This window comes from Ylistrum balloti, unplaced genomic scaffold, assembly GCF_031769215.1.
Source record: "Ylistrum balloti isolate Yb309-2 unplaced genomic scaffold, AGI_CSIRO_Ybal_v1 Utg371088, whole genome shotgun sequence".
NCBI lineage: Eukaryota > Metazoa > Mollusca > Bivalvia > Pectinida > Pectinidae > Ylistrum > Ylistrum balloti.
The window spans coordinates 187,103-212,230 of NW_026782600.1; the positions used below are offsets into that span (position 1 = coordinate 187,103).

Consider the following 25,128-nt stretch of genomic DNA (forward strand, 5'->3'; position numbering starts at 1 on the left):
GTCTATGTTTGCAAGGACCTTAAATTCAAGAATCTTACCTGGAATATTTGTCTTGATTTACCTGGAATATTTGTCTTAATTTACCTGGAATACTTGTCTTGATTTTAACACTTGATACAGAGTCCTTGAAAATTAAGGATAAAAATCTGCAATATTTTTGTGACCTAAACCATTTTTACCAAAGGATTGTTTATTTTGAAAATTCTTGTCATTTGAACTTCTTTATTGCTTTTAATACTATAACAGATGGTAGAATTTGTTACATTTTTATTTCTTTACTTCCTATTCATAGCTACTGGCACTGGAGATGTGTTTGCTATTACTGCTCATGGAAACTGTGGTAAGTAAATGTTACAGACATAACTGGCTGAACTCTAAATCTTTAGGACTGCCACTAATAATTTCAAAAATCAATGTTGACTTCAGTGATTGCTAAACATGTAATGCAGAATGCATCTTGGTTGTGTTTCAAGCAGTGGTCAGCAGACTTTGTCAAAATGTGAATATTTTGATATACGGTAGACTGATTTGATAATGCAGACTAGATTACTTGTATGTGTCATTGTTGTTGTTTTAAGATTCAAATAGATATGCACAAAAAGCAGTTTTATGAATTTCATATTTTAAATATAAAATTGAAATATATGTATATTTAACTCCTAAGATTTAAGAATGTTTTTATTCTACATAGCCTGCTGAGATGAAAACTTCCTATTTATTACAGGTGCCTCTATACATTCAACACAGGCCACAGGCTTCACTCAGATGAGTAAGTAACTATGTAATTCTTGCAGACTACTTAATGCTGCTTTTGATGACTTCTGATTTCTTAGTGGGAAAAAGATCTCTCCAGTGGTAGGAAACTCTTTCTTCATTGGTAGGGTCATTTCTCATCTTTGCATAAAGTTCTCTGCAACTGGTTGCCATGATTTCTCCAACTGGTAAGGAAATGTCACCATCTAATGTAGGGTGAGTTCTCCAAATAGTGGTAGGATTTCTCCAACTGGGGCGGGGGGTGGGGGGTGGGGGGATTTTAACTGGTAGGGAGATTTCTCCAACTGTGGGGATATTTTAACTGGTAGGGGGATTTTTTACAAATGGGAGGGGGATTTTAACTGGTAGGGAGATTTCTCCAACTGGGGGAAGATTTTAACTGGTAGGGTGATTTCTCCAATTGGGAGGGGGGATTTTAACTGGTGGGGGGATTTCTCAGCTTTGGGGATATTTCTTTTAGTGATAGTGAACAAAAAGGAAAATGTTGGAAGAGTATGAACATCTTCAAAGTAGACTAGATCCAAAATAAAGTTGTCTTCTTTTCTTTTTGATATTTCATCTAGCAGTAGGTCTTTCAACTTCAATATAAATTTCTGTACATACAGGTAGAGCATGTATCTACAAAAATCAGATCTACAAACAAGGTGATCACTGGACAGATGGATGTGATTATAACTGTACATGTGTTGATGAGACCACTGGACGATACAATTGTGTCAACTTGTAAGTACTCTGGTCATTGCAGTCATATCTAAAACAATTTTTGTAATTTTTTTATATCTATTGATTTTGTAGGTAATTTTTATGCTGGAATCATTATGTCCAAATAAGGATAACCAGTTTTAAATTGACATCAATTTTTAGTGCTGGTTGATTTTGAGAGTAAATCATATAGTATTGTTCAGCCAAAAAATTCAAACTCCTCAAAAATGTGATTTTACCGTAGGATAATACTTCATCCTGAATTAAATAAATTGTAAGTCCTGAATAAATTTCCGGTAGAAAAATAAATTTCTGTATAGAGTGAATCCTGAATGTACCAGCATGAATGTAGAAACCACTGAGCATTAGTATATAAATGTAGACCAATATTTACAAATTTTAAGTGGCTATTGATCAACTATCAAAGGATTTCTGATTTTTGAACAGACTAAAATCATCATAAGCTTAAGTTCTGAATTTGTTTAAAAGTCATGAATAAGAACACCAAGGGCAACATATTCAGTATTACAAGATCATCACAGTAATACAATCTGTTTTTGTGCTTGATTGAACTTCGACCAGCTCTACAGCACTGAAGTCTTTTCCTGATGTTTCCTCTGTCAATTAAAAAAATAAAAAAGCCATTCCTGTTTGTAAATTAAGTAAATAAATCAGTGATATGTTCGGTTGGCAAGTTTTCATTTGTTAATAGAAATCACCATTGAATTAAATAATGATGTACTATTGAAGAGTTAAAGAAGTAATCAGAATGTTGGGACTATCACTTCATTTTTCATTGGGCACACTGATCAAGGCAGTTACATGTAAATTAAAGATATTTGTTGGTAGGTGTGCAACCTATACCAACCTGCCACAAGGTTGTACTTTGGTGAAGAAGCCAGGAGAATGCTGCGCCCTACCTGATTGTGGTAATTTCACACTGCCAGGCAGCGGTCAAGGTTCAGGTATGTACCCTGTTATCTGTCAGACTTTGTTGTGAGGGGTGGAAGCATGAAGATTTTGTGATAAATTCTCCCCCATTTTGTATGTATGTACAGATGTAAATTAAATGACCTTTATTTTTTGGTTGGTAATAGCAGAGAACTGGCTGTTGTTTATGTTGTCATTCTTTGTGGTCAGTTTGTGATAGAGTTAAAACATGGAATATTAACACTGGTAATACTTGTGACAGGTTTCTGCTACTACAAGGGACAGATGCATGGACAAGGTGAACAATGGAATGATGGCTGTGACTATAAATGTACATGTCAAGATGCTACAACAGGGACATACAGGTGTACAGACAGGTGAGAATGTATAGAATGTATATTTGTACCAAATTATTAGCCTTTTAAACCCCTGTATGAATGCAAATTAGTTCTTTGTAATTGTCACCAATTCAAGCAGGATCAATGTTAAGTTATGCTTGTTTTGTTTTGGAAATTTTTCTATAATTATTCCTTCCTTCTTTTTATAGATGTTACCAATGGAATCTGCCTGCTGGACTGTGTACTTTAGAGAGTGCACCCCCTGGAAAGTGTTGCCCTGTGCCCAAGTGTAGCTCACAGGTAGTGTTGCAATATCCACCGGGTTATGTACAAGAATGAGAATCTGAACACACATGGATATTTTGTATATAGTAATTTGCAATGTAAAACAATCTGTACAACTTAATATCTAAGAATAAATTTTGAACAAAATTAGATTTGTGTGGGTTTTTTTTTGAGTGGATAATGTTTATTTCACAATGGGACTTCAGTATGTTATACAATCATTAGTTTCAATGATCAAAATCCAAGATTGTTTTCCTGGGATCAATACTAAAAGTACATGTACATACCTATTGAGGAAGCTTATAATTTAAGTCTTATAAAGGATCCTGGAGTGTTTTCAGAGAAATTTCTTAAACATTGCACCTGATATCTAAGATGGCTACTCATCAGTCACAATCAAGATGGCCACCATATTTGGTGTTGTCTCCTTAAGGCCTAAGGGACTGGGCTCAATAGAAGAAATAGAGCAATACTTTAAAAGTCTACTCCTCCTTCAAGAATGATTTGATTTGCCCAATTTGCTTAAAAGCATTCATGAGGCATAAGAGTCTGGACCCATGAGTGGAAATAGAGGGAGATATTTAAAATCCTAATCTCCTGCAAAATGATTGGATTTTGTCCAAATTTGGTCTGAAGCATTTTGGGTGAAGTGAAATCAAGGGGATCTAGGGGGAGAGGGTCTCTCGTTACTTTATCCAACTGTTTGATTGTTTGATACTGAAGAGGTTTTAGCTCATGTTAAACTCCTGGTGTCAAAATCTGGTTAAGAACAATGTTCCTGGTCAGCATTTAAGAATTAAGGAGTGGTACTTAAGCCTAGTCGATGTTTCTGATGATACTTAGCATGTGTAATGTTGATGAGGCTAAACATCTCGCTGATATTTCACCTATAATCAACCTAGGTACTTTGTACATGACTCTTGCGTGTTAAAAGTACAGGTTGAATCTGGTCTGGCACCATTGTAATAGAACATGGAAAATGTGTTCCTGCTGAGTGCCATGACAGCAACTGAAACCAGCACTCCAGCATGATAATCAATAGCTCAACCAACTGAGCTATAGAAGAATGTTTGACAATAGGTAAAACAATCTCACCCACTTCTTTAACTTTATGAAGCCAAGATGATCAAATTTTTTTTAAATGTCTAATGATCAGGTTAAAGGTCAAGGTCATCCAGCAAAATGTCATATTGTGTTTCTTTTAATAGTAGAAATCTTATTGCCATGAAGCAAAGATTTAATTAAGATTATTATATCATCGTCATTGAGACAAGTATTGTATGTCTCCGTTGGTAAATATTTGGTTTTGTGATAATAAAGCAGCTTGGTTGTTATCACATCTATCACCTTTTTACCAGTACACATGTTGTGATGATATATGAAGCTAACGTAGTTGGAAGTGAAAAAGAAAGCATGTTGAGGATACGTATCCACATCAACCTGACAATAATCCAAGGAATGCTTATACACTATATAAACACATGAGGTTACAATACCTTCACATATCACAAGAACACCGACATTGATTAGAATTCCTAGTGATAGAAGGAGACAAGGAGACAAAAAACCTATAAATAACTAACCACTACATCTAGCCCAACATTTATTCTTAATAGAGAATATGCTTCCCCCCCAATAAAGTGACTTTGTTGTATATCTTTGATTTATCTTTTATCAAGTCTTGTTGAAGAGATACTCAGCACAAGCTCAAATTTCTTATGATATTCTTTATAAAATATAACACAAAACAATGATCTATAGTGTTATAGAAATTGTATACCACAAATCACTAAACAAACAAACATGATAGAATTTTAGGAAACTCGATACATTGTACCTATCTCAATATACAAACATCAGCTGGGCCATTACTGAGCCACAACAGTGTGAAATATTTGTGTATATTTCAAAATCACTAAGAAATAAGCCAAAAAAGCGATGGCATTTCGATCCCAGAAGAAATTACAGGTGAACAGCATACAGACATGTTTATTTAATCAAAACTTTGCATAAAATCTTTGATCCAGTCACTGAGTTCCCAAATCCTTCTTTATTGTGCTATATTTAGACAATCTAACATACGAACATCTGGACAAAGGGTGATTAGACTAGCCCACCAACTGATGATTGTTGTTTGATAAGAAAGAAAAACAAATGTGATTTTCTATAATCAATTTGAATTAATCATTAACAATATGATAAACAAAAACACAATGGGTTTGGTATATTTAATATGACCTCACCAATAACAATACAATACACACTTTTAAGTGTAGACATTCAGAGAGTGAGTAGTCTTTGTAAAACTGAACTACCTCCTTTCTGAGTAAACTTCCTTTTCAATGTGACAGTTTTGTCATTGACATTGTCTTCCTTGCATATACCTGCAAGTACTTATTTTTTTTAGCTATTTCCTCAAGATAGATATTTCCTCTTGGGCTTAAATCTTTTCATAATTTACAGGTAGATGTTAAAGAGGAAATATCTCCTTTTGTTTTTCCAATAATTAGAAGGGATTAATAGACTTATTTTCTGACCTGAATCTTTCAAATCAAAATGTTTGCTGTTGGCCTCTTTCATGATTTAGGTCTATAATCTTCTCTTTAGTCAAGGGTTCACCATTCTCAGATTTTTTCTCTGTTGCCCACAATGCTTGCCCTTAGTCTGTTATGTAGGCCTGGTCACATTATTTTGTTTGCTTGTTGTATTTTTCACTGACAGTTCACAGTCCTTCTAATTCCGAATAACAGCTGTCTAGGGTTTACTTGGTGTTGTCTTCTGTTTTTTTGTTGGCGGTTCACTGTCATCAGTGCTGAGCGGTGAAACACTAAAATTTGGTATCTGTAGACATAAAACACATAACATCTCTTGACTGACACAACACATGGTACATAACATATTAAAGTTATCAGTGAACTGTACTTTAGTTCAATATTTCTTTTAAATATATTTATTATAAAGCCTAAAAATGAAATTGGATTAGAGAAAAGGGTCTAGGCTAGATATCAAGGGAGAGACTGGGATAAGTTATGGTTAAAATGAGAAATAGAGATAAATGAGTTGGGTGATGGTTTGAATAAAGTGTGGAATTGATTTGAACAGGAATACTGTACGTGTAAGCAGTGATAAGTGAGGAAGGACGTGGGGAGTGGGGGAGAAGCACAAAGATTAAGGGTATGATGGCTTACCTCAGGCTTGACAAGCTTGAGACAAAGCTTTAGGTGCTGGACATTGGACTGATCAATGCTGAGTTCTACGATGACCTGGTCAAACACATGGAATGTCACATTCCCACAAGTTTGGGTACTGGCCTGGCAATTTAGAAATCAGGTAACATATAAAATCTGACATTATTCAGTACAAGATAATGTGAATTTTCTTATTAAAGCTATTCTCAAGGTTTAAAGTGAAGACAAAGTCAAAAGACGGCCATTACAAATGTGTCCAAAGAAATACTGTCACAACAATTACAATTGAAAAGTTTAGGTCTGACTTTTTTATTGGGAAGGATTTAGAAAAAATGTGACAAGCATTTTCGATAGTGTACGCTTCTACAGCTGAAATTGATTATTTCCATGGATCCTGAAGACACATGGGGATAAAGAAGATAATTTTAAAAATAGGTCTGACAAGTTTAAATATAAATCTCTTAAAATGAGTTGGAATTCTTCGATCTACCTCTTCATTGTATGTAAAGCGTGGGTCGGACTTGGATTTTCCGTCACTCAGGTACAGGGTACCCTCTAAACCATACTTGGGAATAAGCACCTGTAGGGCGTTCTGTCGCACAAATAGGACATATCCTTCTTCATTTGTGATGCGATTCTTGAAAAAAATCTATGAAAAAGAGAAAATTCATCTGTGTATGCCTAGGGGCCAATAAATGATTTCTGACAGAATGTCAGGAGGTCTGGCATATTTCAAGATAATGAAGTATGTTAGCATTTCTTGGATATTCTGCTGAGGACACCAGACACAAGTGGGCTTATTACCAGCCATGGGCTTATTTCAGTCTGTGATGGCAGCTTTCTCTTCACCTTTTTTTTCAATCAGTATCATTAATTTTGAGTCAGACCTTAGTCACATGGAAGATGTATTCTGTTGCTGCTTTTACAAACTAATTATCAATCATGATTTTAAAATATCTTATTTTTATCAAGATGTGAAATATTTTAATGTTTTTAAAACGTTTGAACTCCTTTTCCTGATGTACTCATTAGAGAGATGTTATAGAAATCAATACCAGCAGAATATGGTACTAGTTTTACTGACCCTGTCACTTAAGCAGGATTTCTCTCAATTTGGTAGAGTAGTAGCTAACCTTGAGAAAAGGCTTCACAAAAATAATTCAACTCGGTTAGAGTCCTACTATATATGATTTGATCACTTACATGTGTATGGAGATTGACCGAGGCTCGACCAGCATACTGTGCCATCTTGTGTCGATAATTCAAATTATTACACACTACCTATCAATAGAATGATTTATGTATTGTTTACAAAGAATTGAACTCAACTCTTCGCTACAATCGATTATGCACTAAACAGCAGGAGTAGAAGAAATGAATTATAGCATTTGATACGTTTTTATTAAGTTAAAATAGGGATCAAAATCTTTTAACAATTAAAAATGATAAGTTTCAACAACAGTAAGTGTGGTTAGATGGAAAACTTGCCTGTGTTTTGTGTTTGTCTGTAAGACTAGGATAAGAAGCATCTGCTCCTATACATACAGCCAGCAGTCTGTGTACGATGATGTCGGAGAATCTGAATTAAAACATGGCCATCATGTTAGTGTACAGTATCAAATGATCCACTTAAACCTTGAGAAATTAAAATAGTTTGACCTCAAAAAAGTGGATAAAATTATGCTTACTTAAGTTTGGTGACTAACATGGATAAATGACATTAAATTCATTTGTTATATTTTTGTGGTTTAAAGTCTTACTATTTATATTGTTATACAGTACAAATACTGTTATTTTTCTCCAGTAAGCCCACATCCTGATCTGTATTCAGAATTTGTATGCCCCCAGGCTAAATGTATAATTCTGTTACAATTTAAACTGTTTATGGGATTCCCAAAAGAAATCTGTGACATTGAAAGTATTTTTATAGTGAATCAGTATAGGAATCAGTAAAACCAGCGTCCTACATATTGTACCATCAATTCATTCACTTACCTCCTGATAGGAGATGTGAAGTGGGTATAGATACCAGCTGCCAGACCGTAGTGAAAATACTCAGACTCGGGGATCATACCACTGCAGAAGTAAACAGCCTGCATCATACAACGAGTAGTCATAATACGCAGCATTGTGTTGAAGTAGGGATCTGAAGGTACAACAGCCGCCTCCAAACTGTCTGCCAGAGCCTTCCCTTTAGACACATCTATTTTGAAACCCTGTAATTAATACATAATGACTTTAAGTCGAAGGTTGAATCACAAATTTTTGCGGGGTATATTCATCAGAGAACATTTATATTGTTTGACCTAAACAGACAACATTGTAACAGAGCATGCATCTTGAATGGTTTTTAATGATTTCAAAGTAACATGTTTGACAGCCGTTTTTTAATATAAAGCCATACATTTCACATGTAATTCCATTCTGAGAAATTGTTTTATACTCAGAATGAGATTTATTCATTTATCTTTCAATAGTTCACATGTTTGAATATATGTTGTTGATACATTAAAATCCCTATCTTTCTTGGGAAACAGTTTATCGTCAACAATATGAAATTAAACGTTTTATTGGAAGAAGATTATCGTGCATACCTCTGGTATTTACAGAGATCTTACATTTTCATCGTTAGATGTTGACTTAGCTAGGGCTAGTATAAAGACACATCACTGATTAGTTAACAAGGTAAAGTTACGGAAGATTGTCAAATAAATGTCAAAATTTACTGCCACAAAGTGTCCAAGTGAAAACTAATAACAACACTAAACAGTTGATATCAGAAGATTTCTTTCGATCAAAAAACAAACTTAAAGTGAAAGCATTTTCTCACATCAAATGCCCGGCATACCATGCCTAAGTTGTTCAAATAAACAAGGACAAGTTTTCAAAACAAGGAACAGTTCCCTATCTCCGGTCAATTTTTTGGCATCAAACATTTTCAAAAGGAAATAACTAGTGATAGGAAATTTGTTAAATTCCATAATTGAATATCAGCTTCCATACAAAATTTAGCAATTGTAACTGATAGAGTGTGCATGCCTGAAGCAGTGTAACACCTGATGATCAAAGGGCAACAACTCACTATATATCTCAGTAGTGAGGGAGCTGAATTTGGTGCAGGACACTTCCCATCAAAGGTGGTACATGGGTACAAGATATCAGTTAAAAATAAGGTGTCAGGGCATGTGAAATGTGCCCCATCAGGAAGGAAAGCATCCAAAATACCTTTGACGCTGCAGCTTTTATGACTGGATCAAAATTGGACGGAGGCGGTGCAGGATGTCGTCTCAGACATGCACAGTCAGGAAACTCCTCCAACGTTTTCTTGGCTGATGCAACGTTTGCCAGTAACATGAACTCTTCAACCATGGAGTTTGTTTCCCTACATAAACCAGTTAGGTAATTATATTTCATATATTTAGTCATCTCAAAACAAGAGCACTACAACCATCTCAAAAAAGCATTAAAATAGAGTTCATCTAAACCGAAAAAATGATAAAAATGTTTTTGCTGCTGGTTTGGTTAAAATGGCAACAAATGCAAAACTCAATTACAAAAAGGAAAATTCCAAAGTTAGTGAAGCTAAAATTATACCATATACATCCAGCATTAAGTCCTTATACCATATACATCCAGCATTAAGTCCTTATACCATATACATCCAGCAATAAGTCCTTATACCATATACATCCAGCATTAAGTCCTTATACCATATACATAAGTCCTGATGCCATATACATCCAGCAATAAGTCCTTATACCATATACATCCAGCAATAAGTCCTTATACCATATACATCCAGCAATAAGTCCTTATACCATATACATCCAGCAATAAGTCCTTATACCATATACATCCAGCAATAAGTCCTTATACCATATACATCCAGCATTAAGTCCTTATACCATATACATCCAGCATTAAGTCCTTATACCATATACATCCAGCAATAAGTCCTTATACCATATACATCCAGCATTAAGTCCTTATACCATATACATCCAGCATTAAGTCCTTATACCATATACATCCAGCATTAAGTCCTTATACCATATACATCCAGCAATAAGTCCTTATACCATATACATCCAGCATTAAGTCCTTATACCATATACATCCAGCATTAAGTCCTTATACCATATACATCCAGCAATAAGTCCTTATACCATATACATCCAGCAATAAGTCCTTATACCATATACATCCAGCATTAAGTCCTTATACCATATACATCCAGCAATAAGTCCTTATACCATATACATCCAGCAATAAGTCCTTATACCATATACATCCAGCAATAAGTCCTTATACCATATACATCCAGCAATAAGTCCTTATACCATATACATCCAGCATTAAGTCCTTATACCATATACATCCAGCAATAAGTCCTTATACCATATACATCCAGCATTAAGTCCTTATACCATATACATCCAGCAATAAGTCCTTATACCATATACATCCAGCAATAAGTCCTTATACCATATACATCCAGCAATAAGTCCTTATACCATATACATCCAGCAATAAGTCCTTATACCATATACATCCAGCAATAAGTCCTTATACCATATACATCCAGCAATAAGTCCTTATACCATATACATCCAGCAATAAGTCCTTATACCATATACATCCAGCAATAAGTCCTTATACCATATACATCCAGCAATAAGTCCTTATACCATATACATCCAGCAATAAGTCCTTATACCATATACATCCAGCAATAAGTCCTTATACCATATACATCCAGCAATAAGTCCTTATACCATATACATCCAGCAATAAGTCCTTATACCATATACATCCAGCAATAAGTCCTTATACCATATACATCCAGCAATAAGTCCTTATACCATATACATCCAGCATTAAGTCCTTATACCATATACATCCAGCAATAAGTCCTTATACCATATACATCCAGCAACAAGTCCATGTGTTTTAATGAATCTACCTATTTCTACTGCTGTCCGGTACAATTCCTTACCATTGCTATTTAATTGTATGATATGCCTATCCCCTGACCTTAAGTTGGAATTTCTGTATTGGTCTCCTAGGCTTATTGCAGGATAAAAAAAAGTAATTAAATGAAAATTTGTACTCCTAAAGATGTTTCTATGAAAAGCTTAGGAGCACTACAATGTTATGCTTCTATCATTAGACTACAGAATGTCCCTGCCATGATATGGTGGGCTTAGGAAAGAAACTTGTAGATTAAATGAGTACATACATAATCTGTTTTGCCTGAACGTCGATTGGTTCATGTGTCTCACTGTCGATGTGGAATCGGATTTCAGGTGAAGCAAGTGTCAGAGCACTGTAGTGGACAGAGAATAAAGAATGGAAAAAACATTTCTACAAAATAAAACAGCTTTCAGTTTGTTTGTTTACCGGGTTTACTACAATCTTCATGAAAATGACCATATAAGGATGGACAAATATTGATAAAAATTTCAATGTTAATATCAAAGATACTTGTATATTTGAAAAAGTTTCATGATAAAGAAATGACCACACGGTGGGGATCTTTGCAGTTGTACAGACTTAATATTTTACCCTGCATCAATCCTCCTCTGTTTTAAAATCTTGGCTAGCCTATTGAGATGTCGTAAACTTCTGGTGAGGGGGTCGTCCTGTGCTGTATCATCGATTTTCATTTGAGCTTCAGCATAGGTAAAGGCTGCCTGTTTTGTCAACAGAAAGGGAGACAACCATGTTAAACACTTTTGTGAATAGAGGGTCACTTGGTATCAGTCTCTTAAACCAGAAAAAGGCCCTTGGAAATAAAAGAGCTTTGAGGTTGTTTCTTTGGCATTTTAACTTCATGATCTAGATACATTTTCATACTGATTAACTTCATTATAGACAATAAGTAAGGTACTTGAATGGAAGATTTAGAATTTTTAAGATTTTAAAAACATTTTACAACAGTTGTGAAACAAGTTTTTCCAACATATATTATCATTCACTCCTCTTAGCCAGGATGGAAGTACACAAGAGGTTTTGCTGTGTGAGAAATGTGGAGTACCCAGAGAAAACTGCTGGGAAGGAGACATCATAACTTTTCAAGTCCATTCTGAGAATCCAACCCCAGACACCCTGGTAAAAAGCTAGAGTGTTCCAACGGCAACACCTGACCACCAAATGTTTAAGCTCTAGAAGGACAATTTTGAAAGAATGGATTTTGTTGCAGCTTACATAAGTTGAAAGCAGTTTATTCCAATCAGTAATATTAATATGGAGGAAGAAAAGTTACAAGTAAATTTGGAGTGAAATGCTTGAATGGATTATGGATAAAATTCTTCTCCATCCACCTTGGGATTTGAGAATGTTTTATTCTCAGAAATAAAGGATTAATCCTTCGCTTTGCAGGCCCACAGTAACTGTACTTTTACATCATTTTCAAAATTCCACAGCATGAATCCTGCCAAAGTAGGAATCCTGCCAATGTGATTTAACTTTGGCTGATGTTACTGTCAAGTGTCACATGTGATCCTTAAACATTAACCTTCAGCCACTAAACTCTAAATCAGATGTAGAAATTAATACCAGGTAGTACCACACTATTATGTTTTAATTATCACCCACTGAGGGCTGGTTTGACATCTTGTACACAAACATTTTACTAGTGAAATACTGACAAAACAATAAGACACACTAGGCATGAGAAGAGGGAGACTACCAAATGCTTAAACATCAATATCTCACCTTGGACTTAATAACGCTCTTTGTAAAGCTTGTCGTTACTATTTCAGCATCATGTGTCAATTCCCATAATATTGAAAATGCAAACCTGTAATAAAAATGAAATTCAATATTCATTATTGATGTGAACTTGAATGTTGTTCACTTGAGATAAGGTAGATTCCAACATCTTATATAAGCTATCAGTTTAGGAATAAAAAGTCAGAATTTATTTGAAGAATACTTTTTTTTTGAAGTCCATACAAATTTTCATCTTTAAATATGTTGCATCCAAATGTAGGTCAGAAAAAATAGGTTTATCTGTATCTTATCAACAGCTACAAACAGGAAAGATGAATTTTTCACAATAACCATGAACCATAACGAGGAGAACTTCAAATAGAAAGGAGATATATATGTTGGTGGTATACCTTTCAACATTGGACCTGAGAGAACACAGATTGGAGCTGAGAAGTTCTGGCACCATGTCTATTCTCTGTAACAAACCAAGTAACAAAAAGGATATTGTCATTCTGAAAATGAGTTTGATAAATCATGCAAATTTTAATAAAACAGAAACATTTTCATCAGACTAGTTTTGGCCGAAGGTTGTTATTGTTTGTGTGGATAGTCTATGTATAATATATATGATATTTCTTACCATTTTTTTCTTCATTTTTTTTAAACATTGAGATGAAGGAAACAGAAGTTCAGATGACAACAATACAAAGCCGACCTAATCATTTCATCTCCATTACAGAAAACAAAAACATTCAAAGAAATTGATATAAAATCTAGTTGCTGAGAATTTGTCCCGTCAAAAACAGCTGTTATTGGGGCAGGTGTTGTCTTGACCAAGATACTGATGCCTTGTACATACCCTATCTGTAAGGTAAACAGTGGTGCCACGTTCAGAAGCCTCCTTGTCGATGGCTGTGCCTGGTCTGATGAAGTGGGACACGTCGGCAATGTGGACTCCAACCTAATTCATAAAACAAATGATTTTGCTGTGAAACCTGCTAAGAAAGAAAACTGATGACTTCTTTTCACCTAGTATAATGTTGTTATTTCTAATGAAAACTAAAAAAATTTGTATTATAAAATCTGAATCTCATATAGTGTCAGCACAAACCATTTCTGATCAAATTTCACAAATCAATATGAAAGTGTTAATCTTTTTAAGTTAAACATTGCTTCAGTAATTCAGTAATTTCAATTCTTCCTCAACAGGTGACCTATAGAAACTTTACATAGACATTTTAGTCCCTGGATATCCCAAATAAGCTCAACATATTCTACATATCATTGCATTTCATTTCAGAAGGTATTTATATACAAAAAGTACAGTTGATATACAATTAAATTCTTTAAAATATCAGTGATGAGAAAACCAATTATTTTGCTGTGATGGCAGACACAACTGACCTCAAGGTTTCCATTTTCTAATTCTCGACAATGGAGAGCATCATCTATATCTGTACAGCCTGGGGGATCAACACTACAGATATCGATGTGACGCAGGTCTCGCCTACGTTTGTAATCCTACAAAATACAGATACATTTTACAGACACAAATACATTGCAAAATTTTTAATACTCTGTAATATGAGTCCTTGGGGAACTTATCCTAAAGCTATGTGATAAAATGGGGGATTAGGCTTTAAAAGGTTTTGAGGTACAAACAGAAAACACTTATCACTTTATATGAAAGTAACAGGTTAATTTTACAATAACATTAAGAGAATTAGTCTGCTGGATAACTGAAACACCTCTGCTGACAAACTCTACACATTTTTTTAGATGAAAATAACCTTGTTAATCATGTTATTGTTGACACAGATTTTCTGACTTTATGCAGTTATCAAACTACTGATTGTGAAACTCACATGCAGACAATATTGATAGAGAGATATCGGTCGACAGTTTGCTTTGTATACATAAAGCATTTAATGTATTTTAGAATAAAGCTAGTGGGATAGAACCACACACCAATTATAACCAAAATGTCCTGAATAGATGTGAACAAATGAAGCAAGACAATTGAGCAAAAGGACAGAAAATTTAACAGTGACAAAATATCTATAAGATGTGTTTTGTATTGCTAAATGTCCCACTAAACATTAACCATCTTGCCTGATGGTATAGTGATATACTACAGACAGATCTAATTTACCTAAGACGGGCATTTGATGTAACATTTAAGCAAATTCCAAATTATCAGGACAGGTTTGTTTACCTCGTCTGTAATGATCCAAGGGAGTTTTGGAAGACAAGCAAGCACGGCTTCGGAGAAGTTAGAGTGGGGAACATCATGTTCCAGTAACAAGACTTCATTCTCAGTCTCCTTGTCACCAATGCTACCAAGCTTCCTCACAAAATGACCCTGGGAATTTGTAAGAATTTGACTGAATTGAAGCGATTGATTCAACAAACTACAAAATGCAGAAGTAATGCGAAAGCTATAGATGTATTTAAGATTATGAATCTGAAAAAAAAATAACACTATTTTCTTATTTTCCTTCTAGCTTCTCTAGTCAGTCAAACTTGGACAAAAAAAAACGCCCTTTTGCAAACAAAATGTGGTTATTATCCATTCTTCTAGACAGATATCACCATTTCAATACAAATGAGATTAGACTTAATATATGAGTATTATTATCAATCAAGCATTTTTGGGAAAGCGACACGTCACATTTATACATACAAAAGTTTCTAGAATATTCCAACCAAATCAATGAAGATAAGACTAACCTGGGGGTAGCGGGAGTTACGTGGCCAGTTGTCAATGGCAACTACAATTCTCTGTGTGACAAGCTCAGCTGCCTGTCTTGTTTCAATACGTATTTTTGGAATCCTCTTCTCTGCTGGTACAACAATATGTCGGGTACCCTAACCAATGAAGATAAAGTGTTACACTACTTATCAGATTTTGCACCTATCATGATATCATTCCATGCTGTCTTGACCATTCCACCCACTTCACACCCTAGTATATCCAAGACAACTTTCCAGATTCTTTATTAAAACCCAGGAATACAGACTACCCATTCCCTTAATCAGTCACATGACAGGAAACATAACATTATTATCCCACAAAGCACTGATATTTAGTGCTAAATGTAATGTAATCTGGGCCATATTTCATGAGTACATCAAGGAGTACAAATAACATGTTGCTCTACCATAGCACTACGCCAAACAAAACGACTGAAAAGAAATCAGTTTATAACAGATCATATTATTAATCTAACTGACAATATGTTTACATTTGATAGAATCCTATTTCTCTCATTATTTTTGTAACTAGAAATTTCATTCAACATTTGACCTCTAATTCAACCTCAATCTTGAGGTGAAGGTCAGTATGTGAGGTACCTCCTTCATTGCTGAGGGTCGCAGAATTCCACAATATTGCCGCCAATTTCTCTTGATGATGCCAACAATTTTACCAGTCGGCTGTCTTAACTCTTTAGGAACTTTAGATCTTTTAACAGCATTATCCTGCAAATGAAGCATTTGACTGGATTAGTTGAAATACAAAATTATGTGACAAGTACAGACACTTAAGTTGAAACACAGAATTATGTGACAAGCACAGACACTTAAGTTGAAACACAGAATCATGTGACAAGCACAGACACTTAAGTTGAAACACAGAATCATGTGACAAGCACAGACACTTTAGTTGAAACACAGAATCATGTGACAAGCACAGACACTTTAGAGGAAAATAAGTATAACATTTGTAGGGAAGGTCAATCAATACATTTTCCTTGGTTATTTGACTTTTTGACCTTATTTAGAGAAGAGAAAAATGATGCTTTAAGTAAAAAGATATAGATGATTTTGTCTGCTGTACTGAAAAGAAAATGAGGGTATATTGGTCAAAAGCAAATTATTTTAACACTGAAAGCGTGGCTGAGGGGATGGATAAGAAATACAAAATAGTATATACAAAGAGAGTGAATTATATGTTTGTGTATTACCTCTGTTTCCATACTGTCTTCTACCACTTTCTCTGTAGACTCCTCTAATACCATTGAGGAGGGGCAGCTCCATTCCTCCTCTGGTAACATCTCTATGGCAACCACATCACTGTGTACAGCCCTGTTCAGGTTCATATGTCCTTGTATGAATACCTAGACAGAACACAAACAATATAAAAAGTGCTTTGTATGAGCATTTCTAGTATTCGCTGACAATTATTGGAAAAAGTCTGTTTTAATAAAGATGACAATGTCTCTTTTTGCTTCTTTAAGAAAATCTAACAGCATAAACAAATTCCTATTCTTTTTCTTATTAAACAACCAGAATTTTATTGAGTCCATTTTATGAATCTATGTTGAAGAAAACATTATATTAACAGTTGTCATACCATTTGGTCTTTGTCATGGATGCTGACATTTGCCTCAAGATAGTTCTCCCGACTTGCCATGAAGCTTCCCTGAAAGTATCGCCCTGACTTGATTCCACGTTGTATCTCAGATAGTGGGAGGTGTTCTGGGAATAGGAGGCGGTCCTGAGAATGCTGAAAATGTTCAGAAAAGAGATATCTCTCTGTATGATATTCCTTTGTTATCAATTCTATAAATTTTGGTATGGAACATGTGGTATTGAACATATGGTATGGAACATGTGGTATGGAACATGTGGTATGGAACATGTGGTATGGAACATGTGGTATGGAACATGTGAAATCTAAGACAGGGATTTTATTGCTTGTTTTCAGTATTAATCAAAAACATGTGCTATCTTCTAAAAACCTTTCATTTCATGTACCAAGGCAATCAGTGATTTAGGTAATATTTAAATCTTATTATCTTTTATCAACATACTACACTCATCTGTGACTGTGTTAACATACCACACCCATCTGTGACTGAGGTAATATATCACACTCATCTATGACTGTGTTAACATACCACACCCATCTGTGACTGAGGTAATATATCACACTCATCTGTGACTGTGTTAACATACCACACCCATCTGTGACTGAGGTAATATATCACACTTATCTGTGACTGCTGTAACATACCACACCCATCTGTGACTGTGTTAACATACCACACCCATCTCTGACTGCGGTAACATATCTCACTCATCTGCGACTGAGGTAACATACCACACTCATCTGTGACTGAGGTAACATATCACACTCATCTGTGACTGAGATAACATATCACACCCATGTGTGACTGAGGTAACATACCACACTCATATGTGACCAAGGTTACTATCTAAATTTTATTATCTTGTATCAACATATCACACACTCTTCTGTAACTTACTTAATCTTTTATCCAATTAAGTAAGTTTTCATTCTTTCATATAAAAACATGTCCACCTTTGACTGAGTTAACCATGTGTTTTTCATAACAAGTTTGCAATGCTCTGAATCTTGTACGTACCACACTCATCTGTGATTGTGACAAAAGATCTGCAAGGTGTCCACAGTTCTCCAAACTTTCTACATACTCATGGACTGAAACAAGACCAAAGCCAAATACATATGTACTGTAAAAATGGTTAATTCAGCACAATCAAATTTTAGTGCATTAATGCTTCCTGGCAAATTAGCACACTGATAATTCCACACATCAGTAATAATTGTTATACAAATACATTATACAGAAACTTCAGTTCGCAAAATCGTAATTTAGTACAATATTTTGAGTGTATATAAAAGTTGCTAAAATATGTAAATCTGCAATACGTGCATTTCGGTTTTCAAAAGAGGTGATATCACAGTAGTGACTACAGAAACTAACATTTCTAGGTTTCAACATAATTGCAGACATACTTCTATTGTGTTGCCCTTTTAATCAAGGATTCAATTACTATCATGAAAATGATGCTGAAAGCTATCTAAGTTTGCTGTTAAAAAATCATCTATGACAACAAAATTTCCAAACTATTAATTTATAATTCAATTTTTTCCATAAAACTTTAAGCATTTGTGCATCAATGGTTTCACAAGCCAAATATAATCATGGGTACAGATACTAGATTTTGCATCAGGAACATAAAATTGAGGTTTCAGAATTATTCAAAACTCTCAATCTTGAAGTTGTCCAACCATCAGTATTCAGCAAAATATTCTATAATGCAAATTTCTTTTTTATCATACCTTGTCTAGAGATCAGAGGTAAGTTTTTGTAGCACAAATTGCAGAAGCTGTACAACAGCTGTGAGATACCCAATACCTCACAACAACCCAACACTTGTTTGTTCACCTGTGAATGCTTTAAGGCCTTGCTGTACTGCTTTCCTCCTGTTGTCAGCATCATTTGTCAGAAGGACAACATCAATAATCAAATCCGCCTGGCTCTCTGCACGCAGGTGCTTTTGATACCAATTTGTTGCTTCTCTAATTGCACGGTCATTTCTGTCATTGGAAGACTCTCCTTTCTGGCGCTCCACATAGGTGTGTCTGGGAGATGAAATACAATCCCAAATAAAAAAACTGTACAACATGAGATTTTACATAAAGACAACATGTTAGGACCTCCATGAATGCCAAACTTTTGAAGTCTACACTCTGTAAAGGTCTTAAAATATTTTAACTATGTAATTCTGAAAATGACAAAAAAATATTAGATTTAAAATAATTACCAATTTAGTATTTGTATTTGATATCCAAGGCTTTTTATTAATGCCCTTTTAAAATTGGTCTTTAAAAAAGAATTATTCTCAATTGACAACAAATCCTTTTTCCTAAATCTGTCCAGGTATGTTTCTTGGGGGAATTTTGACTTAGAAACAGCTTAGGTCATATCAAGTCTAGATACAAAATGATTAAACTCTTAATACATCATTAACATTACCTTTTTTTGAGTACCAATGTTACTCTATCCCAGGTTCATTTCCTAACCACAAATTTCATAAAGCACACACTGTCTTTCCTGACACAAAATACATATACATACCTATTTCATCTTTTGGAATAATTAGTGAACTACATGCTCTTAAAAGTAACTGTCAGACTTTCTATCACATGATGATATCATATGAAATACATACATACATTGGTAACAAAAATCACAGGATTCTTTTTTTTCTAGAAATGAGAATTTTTTCTATTGTTAACTCTATTGATCACTTGCCATTAGAATTGTTTTCATAAATAGATTGAGAATATCCACAATACTTACATGATATGATGTATTCTGTATCTCAACTTAAGATATAAAAATCAATGACTTTGTACAGGAGTTGAATGTAGATAAATCCAGACCTGGTTCCTAAACCTACTAAACTTGTAAGACTTTAAAAACCTTAAGGATGACGTAATCTGCCAAATAAATTTTTTCTTACTTATTGAATTCATTACAGAAAGTGAAGAAATGCTTGCTTGGGTTGGCCAACATGCTCTTTAGTCTCTTGTAGCCTGGGGAACTTCTGTGCCTCACCTGTAGGTAAAACAGAATTTTTTGACAGTCAAAGCAGTGAGAATATGACAACCACTATTTCAAGATTTCTGTAAATCCTTAGATTTTGCAAATGCTTAATTTTGTGAACTAACCTCTTGAGACATATCCACTAATACAAATATTTACAATTTCGCAAACAATATTCTAGAAATTACTTTAAATTCAGGAAAGATAGGCTATTAGATATATGGACTCTGATATCAGTAACTGCGTCAGCATGGATGTTATTATGTGTTATTTTTGTAAAAATAATTGTGAAGTATACAAATTCATGAATGACTCTCCTCGCAGGTTAACACAAAAACAAACCCCATATAAAATGTAAGTGATTTACAGTATATTGGAACAAAGTCTGAAAATCTCTATGACCTCTTCTTAGCTGATAAAGTGCATCAATACTGGCAAAAGAAATGGTAAAAGATAACACTTTGTCATATCAAACAAAATACTTGGATTTAGCTGGGTATTAAAACTCTCTATATCATTCAATTTCATGTAAAATGTTGATATGCTAACTCAGGGGTCAGACTGAAATGAAATCTTACTCTATATTAAACGACATACTGATAATGAAAACAAAAAGAAAAAAAAGCTTCAGGCCAATGATTCTTAATAGTTTTTTGTCTGCTAATTATGTTTCATAAAGTAGTTTTGTTAGTGTCTTTTTACAGAACTTTCTGTAATTCCTGATACAGTGTGCTGAGAAGAACCTTTCTTGTTGTCTGTTGAAGAACATTTCTTGTTGTCTGTTGTTCTATCAATAAAATTTGTAATGAAATGTACTGTGTACTATGAACAAATGTCATCTTACCTCATCCAGGACAGTCTGTAGAATTACAACATTCTGTACTACATTGTCCTCCAAGACATCCATCTGTTTAGGAAACCAAAAAAGTATTTAAACATTAATGTTAGTGAGAAATTAGGGACAAAATAACTTTGCTTGATTGAAGCTGTGCCGTCCAGGTAGCACATACATGTATATTGCAAATGTATCTATCAGTGTGACTAGCTGATAATATTTGATAAGATATCTTTTGAAAATTGTGACAAATCAGTTTGTGAATTACTGTAAATTAACCGTGGTAATCATTAGTTGTTATAACTAGATATTGATTCTTATACCAGAGAAACTGGTGTATTATCTTTCCCCTCATTGCCGACTATAGATTTTTAAAAATATACACATCACTGACTTTCTAGACACTCCCATGCTTGATCAATTTAGTTGCAGGTTGTACAGTAGTTATTTAAACTCCAAATGCTGTGCATTTGCGACAGCTGACCGTTCAATCAAACTGTTGTTTCTTAAAACTATTGTAATATCACTAAGTTCCTCACCTGGTGGAGAACTACATTTGTATCTGGTATGAGGTAATGAGGCGTCAAACACAAACGACTTTTGTTTTCAGGTTCCGAGCTCAGTGGCTGGCCGAAGTCAAAAGGATCGCATGTCTGACAAGATTCCGACCCGCAAGTTATGTCATCACGCAAATAATGCTCCCTCACAATCTTAATGATCCTCCCCCTCTTTGTTTTCTTAACAAATGTTTTTGAAGTTAACATCTTAGCAATATATTCAATCCATTTTCATAATACACGTGCACAGCTATAGTATTGCCGGAAGTTCACGCGTGTAACACTACTTTCAAAATCAACAACATAAATGCTGACCAGGACAAAAGGATGTAATAAAAAGCGGCAACTACGTTATCACAATTGGATATTGCTTGAACAGAAAAGGATTTTATACAATGACAATCCCATTTATACTTGTATATTTATGATAAACAACATAGTCATCATTTCTAGGTAAAACATTCAACTTCATGAAATTAACGGTAATACATCTGGTCAAATCAAAGCTTATATTTTGACAAATTTTACACTTGGTATCTTTAAAGTTCATTTCTCTCAGTACATTCATTTATTACACTTAATCTCAGACTGGTGGCTGCCTCTAGAATGTCTAACTAATAAAAAAAATCTGTCTTATTTTGTTGTACTTCTTATCTCAGGGATAGCTCTGAAGTTTTAACAGGAAGGGGAGATAAGCTGCGAAATTGACAAGAAGGGGAGATAAGCTGCGTAATTGACAAATGCAGCAAGGTATTTCTTTAACTTAATGGCTGGTAGCCAGTCTACCTGGATCCAAGCCAGGCCAAGCATCAAGACATGAATTGACAGTGGTCATTGATTTGAAAAATTGATATTTGATAACCTTTCATCCAAGTATACAACTGGCAAATTATCATTCAAGGACCTTATGGCTTCTTTACTTGAACATTCCAATGAGGTCATACAAATGTTTCAGCAAGAATGACTCCTTTGACTTTGGAGGTGGATCAAAGTCATTCAACTGAACAAAATTGACAAGCCAGCTGAAAACTTTGCATTCAGTTTGAGGCCATTGGTAATCTTACCACATCATGTTAACCTACTCGAACTGTGATGAAGAAAAACATTGATGCTGGATGGATCAGTGGCATGTGATCTACTGAAGAGTTTTAAATATGAATTATTTCTTGTCAGTGTCTCTCATATTTGTAATCTTTCTTGTATGATAGCTAAGTTAACAGACACTCAGACTTTACCATCCCAGGTGTGCCGATCAATGATACTATACTCTTGACAGTTTGTTTATCAGGAAGTTGAGATCACAGATTATCCTAGCTATGATAGTATGTCCTCAGGTAAGACACATACCTTACCCCCATTTTTTTGTATAACATGTGATGGACCTCCTTCAAGATGTTCAGTTAGCTCGCCACAAACTAGTGTATAGAGAATTTGCTTCAAAATAACCCTGGCTGTTTACAAGGTGATAACCTCAATGAACTATTTCCTTGCAGATTTTTCTCACTTAATAGAGTTACACCCCTTTTGCTTGTACAATGAATCCATCCACAGGTTAACTTCACTTCAAACTTGGGTTAATATATAATCATGACATGGAATGGAAAAATGCACCTCCATCTTTTTCATTATGGTTCCCCCCTCCCTCCTCCCCTTTTAATAGAGTTATGCCCCTTTTGCTATTTCTTTTACCGGAGAAATAAAACTTGGAAATTCAGCTCCATCCACAATTTTACATCCTCCATTACAAAAGATTTCCTTTGTTCCCCTTTAAGGTGTTGCATTCAAAACCCAGAGTTTATGTCTGCTGTTTACCTTGTGCATGCTTTTAAATATAGATTATTTATATTTACTTTGAATAAAAAACTCATTGATGAATGGAAGGAAACAGTCAGCTCTTGTGGTGAACAAATTTGCCTTGAGACCATGGATAAGTGATCAATGTGTTGAATGATATCACAAACAAGTAACAAACTCTTAATAACAAAACAGATCATTTTATTTACAAGTCTTCACCGTTTCTGAGTTACAATATATAATATTTCATTACAAAATAGAAGAGCAAATCGTGTTTGGTGTTTTTCCGTAAAATTGTATCACAAACATGAATTTCACATAAATTAAGGGGACATATGTGACTACGGTGTATCATTACAATGTTTACTAGAATCTCTAAAAATAACAGAAGCATCCTTCACCAAAAGTTGGAAAGCTATGGAAGAAAACTATTCAGAATTGAATGATTGATAGGTGTGTTTCTACTGATGATGAAAAAAACTCAAACTCTATAGGGAAATATCGTCTTTAACTTCATAAATATGTACACAGGTTAAAGTATATGTGAGTTTTACTTAGTAACAGTTAGTACCTTTCAATTTAAAGTTCTCACTTATTCTTACATTCAATACATTGCTGGATACCTTGAATTGTTATACAGAATGTCAGTTAACATGTTAGATTCACGAGAAAATTGAAATGGTTGTCAGGGTGAACATATTTACATAGAAATAACAAATACTATAGCGAGTTTTAATGAGTCACTGACTTGTATTATAGGTAATCTGTCAGTCGATGTTCTAGTTAAGTACTGTTTGGTATGACTCACCACATTTCAATCTTGTTTAGATGTAATCAATTGAAATGCACCTGCGGTAAAGAAATTTTATTATCCAATGGGTACCCATGAACTTCAAGCAAAATTCTCAAATTTCAAATTCTTTATAAAATGCTATCACATATAAAACCACTCAGCTATTGTACCTTATCTATTACTGATCTAAGCTTGCCATAATTTCGATTTGGTATAAGTAAATCAAAGAGTTTTGCCTCTGGTTCTTTTAAACAAGAATGTGTGGTGCACAAAATTCTGCAGTTTATCCTCACTAGCATAATGAGATATAAGTAGCATATTTTCTTATTGCCATGGAAACAGCATCACAAACAAAAATATCTTCATCTTTCAGGATTTCTAGTAAAACAATAATGTAGCTGTTTGGAAAGCTACTTTTAATTATTCAATTGAATATATACCATCTTATATCCCTTTTCCTTGAATTTAACAAATCTGCCGATAAATTCACATTCCAATCACATGTGGTACGTGATTATACAATATTTACATAATATCAGTTAATTGATTTTCCCTTTTTTAGTACCTAGTCTTCTTGTAGCTGTAAATCATTATTCCCATTGAAAAGTCCAGATATTATCATCATTGAAAACACTGCTCTTTCTACTATTTTTTCACCCATACACTATCACCTTGTCATAAAGGCCAATCAATGTACCATATCTTTGTGAATGTTTTTAAATAATCATTTCCTTCTTACCTTGGTGTTATATAATGAGAATATGTGGTGTACACCATTGCTTATCATAACAATAATTTTTTTCATATGAATAGCCAGATCCTTTCCAATTGAATTGCCT

General features: G+C 34.4%; 2 protein-coding genes across 2 annotated transcripts in view; one reads left to right on the top strand and one right to left on the bottom strand.

Moving 5' to 3' along the window:
* LOC132560620 (uncharacterized) overlaps nt 1-3,087 on the top strand; it is a 62,075-nt gene extending 58,988 nt beyond the window's left edge. The window contains 6 exon segments of the mRNA XM_060225283.1: nt 293-340; nt 725-769; nt 1,380-1,497; nt 2,326-2,441; nt 2,669-2,783; nt 2,954-3,087. Coding sequence (XP_060081266.1) covers nt 293-340; nt 725-769; nt 1,380-1,497; nt 2,326-2,441; nt 2,669-2,783; nt 2,954-3,083 — 572 coding nt within the window. The 3' untranslated portion in view covers nt 3,084-3,087.
* Nucleotides 3,088-5,383: 2,296 nt separating this feature from the next.
* On the bottom strand, nt 5,384-21,910 carry LOC132560638 (exosome complex exonuclease RRP44-like). The gene is made up of 23 exons (XM_060225302.1): nt 21,685-21,910; nt 21,155-21,217; nt 20,228-20,322; nt 19,147-19,343; nt 18,322-18,395; nt 17,286-17,438; nt 16,897-17,049; nt 16,286-16,411; nt 15,662-15,799; nt 15,147-15,293; nt 14,336-14,452; nt 13,791-13,892; nt 13,342-13,406; nt 12,935-13,019; nt 11,783-11,910; nt 11,457-11,543; nt 9,443-9,599; nt 8,213-8,433; nt 7,706-7,796; nt 7,421-7,498; nt 6,708-6,866; nt 6,218-6,340; nt 5,384-5,870 (listed from the first exon to the last, which is right to left on the bottom strand). The coding sequence occupies exons 1-23, from the start codon at nt 21,907-21,909 to the stop codon at nt 5,784-5,786; spliced, it is 2,871 nt and encodes a 956-aa protein (XP_060081285.1). The 5' UTR covers nt 21,910; the 3' UTR covers nt 5,384-5,783.
* Nucleotides 21,911-25,128: the final 3,218 nt, after the last annotated feature.

What these genes read in the sequence shown, in the direction of transcription:
- LOC132560638 (XM_060225302.1), bottom strand. Translation starts at nt 21,909, where the DNA reads ATGTTAACTTCAAAAACATTTGTTAAGAAAACAAAGAGGGGGAGGATC. An exon ending in CTGTTTACCTTACAGATAGG is followed by an intron (nt 13,407 to 13,790) that starts GTATGTACAAGG and finishes GGTTTGTTACAG; the next exon opens with AGAATAGACATGGTGCCAGA. An exon ending in CGGTCAATCTCCATACACAT is followed by an intron (nt 6,867 to 7,420) that starts GTAAGTGATCAA and finishes TCTTTTTCATAG; the next exon opens with ATTTTTTTCAAGAATCGCAT.